Here is a 5000-nt window from a genome sequence, read left to right as displayed (position 1 = left end):
CAGGAGACGAGCAGCAGCCCTAGCAGGGAAAGGCAGCGAGTTGGAGTTGAGTGAGAGGTGTCCATCTTTCCACTCAGCCCCCCCCGAAAAACCACCCACGGCCTGCGGGTGAGACTGACTACAGGATGGGAACTTGTATGGCGGGGGTAACCTGCCCTCGACTGTCTTGGGGGCCGAAATACCACTGCCCCAAGCTGCTCCCTACATCAAAGGGCGCCCGCCTCTTCACACCACCCGAGCCGCTCATCTCCACATCAAGCGCCGCCCGTCTGTCCATCACCAGGACCGCCCATTCCCATCGTGAACGTCCTCTGCCGAGCCCGACACTCGCGCCAGCTCCTCCTTCTCCGCATCCAGCAATAAGCATTCTGTGTATTACCGGCACCCCCAAATCTCCCTTGTGCCGGTAGCTAGCTAGCTAGATTAGAGGCCTACAGCCTGTCAGTCATTCATTTTTTTTCTTATTTTTATTAGTACTCCGCTAACCTTTGCAAAAGGAAACCAAATACATATTTATATACAACCTTACAGCGAGTGTTATCATTTGGAGCCTGTTTTGCTGCTCATTTGAGATTACTGAACCATACACACATCCCCCCCCCCCCCCCCATAGTACATTATCACCATCCAGTTTCTTAATGCAGTTTCAAAAGTGGTTCCCACTGAAATCCTCCCACCTTCCATAATTCATCACACAAGTATCGCCCTTCTGGTCACAAACCTCAGACAGAGTGTTCACTTGTCCTGAGGCCTTAACATCCGGGACCAGCGCTCGACGACTACCACATACCATCATAACCCTAGTGGTCGTTAAAAAGGGGATATAGCTTTAATTATTTATTATATTTTCTTTTGCACGCTACATGACTATGATAATACCATATTCACATTCCCCTAAACATTTAGGAACACCGGTGTTGTGTCCAGCGTCTTCAAAGGCATGCGAAATTTCGATTGAACTTTAGGTCAGTGTGCGCAGTCCAGATCCGATGACATTGGCTAAATCATTATCAGTGATGTGAAGGAATTAAGGCTAACCGGTGTCATGTTTGAATTCACCAAATAAAAGTATCAAATCTATGAAGCCATATAATGACTATCGTGGACATTATCAGCTTCAGCTATTACGAAATCACTGCAGAGCAACGATCCATCTCCCTGATGTTAGAATATACTCCATCTAACTTCGACAAATGCTAGAATTTCTTTTCTTTGAAGTTTCTCTTTGTGTTTTCTTCAGAATCACTTGAACACAGAATCACTTGCTAAAACCATGACTCAATCACAAGCTGCTTTAGCTTTTGTGGAGGCCATCAAAAGGCTGAGCACGGTTTTTAAAAAATACCTTATTAGATTAGTAACTGTCTGGCGAGGTAAAGTTTGGAGCACACGCTGAAGCTGTGCGGAGCCTTGTGACACTCGGCCTCGAGTCTGTGGTAGGAAATGTCTTGTGAGGACTATTCTTAACTCAGTTGATGTAATAGTTAACTCCTTGGTGTTCTTCCTTACCTTTTGTTGTCAAGCCTCCAGCTGGGTGTTAGGGCGGGTGGAGGGTGCAGGTCAGTCCATTAGTAGGCGTGGGCTTGCCTTTGTAACGGCTCCCACTTATAATTGATATTGATTGATAGTTTATTGTTGCTCCTTAGTCTTGATTCTTGATTGTTGATTGTTGTTGTGTCTTTTAGTTTTGTTCAATTTTCTTTCTTCCCCGAGGCCAAGCCAGCGCCAGCATCCGGACACTTGACGCTCATGTACAACAATACCAATATTAAGGACTATCCGGTACTATCCTTGTCCCTCGTTACGTTATTCTCACTAAATTAATAAAAACACACAAAAACATTCATTATAACCGTGAACTTTAGGATGATTAGCGGAAAATGTAAGTCTAGGCCAGGGTCGCCATCAGCCTCCGGGGACGTGACGGTCATGTAAACACAACAGAGGCAGGAAGGCAGGGCAGGGGAGGCAGAGTTCACGCTGTCTTGTACGATTATCCAGGCTGTGGGTGAGTAAGTTATCAATGAGTCTGTGTGTGTGTTTAGCTACTTGTATTTACCTAGTTGTAGAGGCTGGCAGGGTGCAGGCGCAGGATGAGGGCAGGAGGCAGACCATTCCTACAATCACAGCTAAATGCACTAACACTTCAGGAAATTTTTTGAGCTGGTCGTCTACGTGGGTGATTACGCATCTTCAGACACAACCAAGAAACTCACTTGTTGGATCCCCAGACTATAAATGAATGCAAAAGACAGACCATATATGCTGACTCTATGGAAGGCCTTATCCTTCTCAGAATAGGTCTGCTGCCACCCATGATCTCCACACATAGTAAAAGATATAAACAGATTAAAAGCACTCCAGAGAAGGGTAATTTTTTGTCAAAGGTCATTCATAGACTGTTTTTGTCTGGCATATTTTGATGGATGACTAAGTTAAAATAACGTTGGCTGGATTGACTTAATTTGATATCAAACTTTTTTCCAGACAAAAAACTCAAGATGAAGTTGCCACACAATCTTCTGCTCTCTGCAACACTCTATATGTGCATAATGGGGAAAGAGGATGTGGACTTTATAGACACAGAATCAACACAAGACAAGGAGGCGGCTCAGAAGTGTGATGTTGGTACGATTGTCGCTAGAAAGGTGAGACCCACGTCTGTGTGATCTTCATAAGCTGTGCATACAAATGTTATATAAACATTTCCCAATTGCTTATTCACCACTAGCTTGGATGTTTTGTCACAGATTCTCATTTAACTGTATGAGTAATTGGGTTTGGAAATGCCTCATATCCATAGTTAAGACTAATTAGAGGAGGCAGATTAAGACACTTCCCAAACTGATCATTCTTTTAGCATCTTCTAACATTCTTCTGCAGGAACAGTACTTTGCAGATTCTTTTGTTTTTTTTCCCCTTGAGCTGTGTTCTTTGATGTAAAGAAAATAAATGAATGACATGTGTTTTCATTTTGATAAATTTTTGCTTGGGTAAAAGTACTTTTATATCTGTTGCATGTATTCCCTCACAGAATACTAAAAGAATGTAGGTATTTATGCATATCAATATTTTAATCTGATGACATATTGCAGACTCATTATTTTATCATTGGAAAAAGATAGATTGAAGGATACTGTCTCTATTACAATATTTTTACAGTTTGTTGATGCTTTTTCTGAACTTAAAGAGGAAGCAGCAGCCAGCAGTCAGATGCCTCACGATGAAGACATTATTAACGCTGCAGAAAGTGTGTGTGATGATGCGTGGGAAGGGTAAGTGAAGGCTCAGAGCAGTTGTTTTTACTCCTGATATCACTTTGGCTGGTAGGCAGACTTAAAGATGCTGGGTATTAGATGATTATAGATTGTAAAATTAACCCTTTCAATGATATGACACAATGCGAGTGTGTGATTATTAATGCTGTAGTGTGTGATTATTAATGCTGTGTGTGTGTGTGTGTGTGTGTGTGTGTGTGTGTGTGTGATGATGTATGGAAAAGTAAGTGGTTTGGAGCAGTTCTTGTTTAACTTAGTCCCTTTCCTTGTAGGCAGACTTGAGATAATTATATATGATTGTGTAGAAATTAACCCTTTCAAAGATATGATGTATTTTACTAAGGCATATTTCACCCATGGAAAAAAAAAAAAAGCATGTATTCACGGAAGCACTAAACTTGTACATAATTTATTATTATTATTATTATTTATTATTATTGAGAATAGTTTTTATGAGGCCCAATTCAGTTTGACATTTGTGCAGGTTTCATAGAAATGGTAGATCGGCCAAGAGAAACTTCGCAGCCCTGGAACTAACAGCCGAGAACGAGGAAGAAACGGTTTGGTCCCGGAGGTATGGATGTTCTTTTCAGTTATGATGAGTTACCTTAATTTGTGGGTCATTCTCCAGTGAGGGTATTTTCATCACCTTCACCATTGTCATCATTATAATCATGCTAGTAATGTGTGCTTTCTATGTGCTTTATGCACATTATTCTTGGTTGTAGATATGCAAACCTTCCGAACAGAAACCAATACCAAATCAATAAATCTTTTACTTGACATGAATGGTATTATTGGCTGGATGAAAACAAATAAATTTTATGTGTTTGTATATTGTATATTCTTCTTTTATTGGAAAATTTTGAGTATTATGATTTTTCTATATACCGTGACTAATAATGAGACATTTTTTAACACATTATAGATGTTCATTGTAAATTTGCATTATTTCCAATGATTATTAATTTTATTATTAATTTTAATATTTCCTATTATTTTATTATTGCTATTATGACATGTGATAGTAGTAAAGCTGTGGTGTTATAACTTTAGCTAGTTAAGGCTTTTTGCTTCAGAATTTTGTTTTCAGGAGGCCTATATAAATTCATTCTTATGCAGCAAAGGAAGAACTTTTGCCATTATTTTTGTTGAGCTAAATGCAAAAATAAGTGATCATGAATATTTTTCTTTTCTCCCTGCAAAGACTGCAAGACATGTGTGATGAGCTCAATGGCCGAGTATGCCTGATCTAAAAAATTCTTTACAACACCTGGGCAAGTGGCAACTCCTCAGAGGACCACCTGTGCAGGTAATGAATCAGATATCTTGAAAAAAGTAACTATAATTCTTCAATGCTTCAATACCTTCTAATGGTATCGGTATTTTTTCTATGCTATGATTTATACTTCATTAAAGAAAAACAAATTAAAGTGTAATTCTATTCTTTTGAACATTTCTATAGAAGGATGGCACGTTTAGGCTTGTCTTGATGCACTAATAGCATCCAGTAACTGTGTATCTCTATTGGGGATTGTTTATCTGAGAATGAAGAATAATTTTTAGTCCTGTGTGCTGGTTTCTAGAGGTATGAACTCTTTGCTGCCTGCTCCTCAGATGATCAGCCCTGGAAGTTCTGGCGAATGCATTTCCGAGCACGATGACTACGAAGATGCCTCTGTGACTTTGAGGACATTCATCGGCGAGTTTTAAAGGTTTATA

General features: G+C 39.9%; 1 protein-coding gene across 1 annotated transcript; it reads left to right on the top strand.

The window, feature by feature from the left end:
* Nucleotides 1-1885: 1885 nt before the first annotated feature.
* Nucleotides 1886-4519, top strand: LOC126992403 (uncharacterized; the record flags this gene model as incomplete). The annotated part of the gene is made up of 5 exons (XM_050851135.1): nt 1886-2008; nt 2488-2648; nt 3163-3275; nt 3763-3852; nt 4486-4519. Coding segments are annotated over exons 2-5 (384 nt in total), but the record flags the coding sequence as incomplete, so codon positions are not given.
* Between the last annotated feature and the right edge of the window lie 481 nt (nt 4520-5000).

Source organism: Eriocheir sinensis, unplaced genomic scaffold (assembly GCF_024679095.1).
Source record: "Eriocheir sinensis breed Jianghai 21 unplaced genomic scaffold, ASM2467909v1 Scaffold454, whole genome shotgun sequence".
Lineage (NCBI taxonomy): Eukaryota > Metazoa > Arthropoda > Malacostraca > Decapoda > Varunidae > Eriocheir > Eriocheir sinensis.
This window is presented reverse-complemented; position numbering and strand designations above follow the sequence as displayed.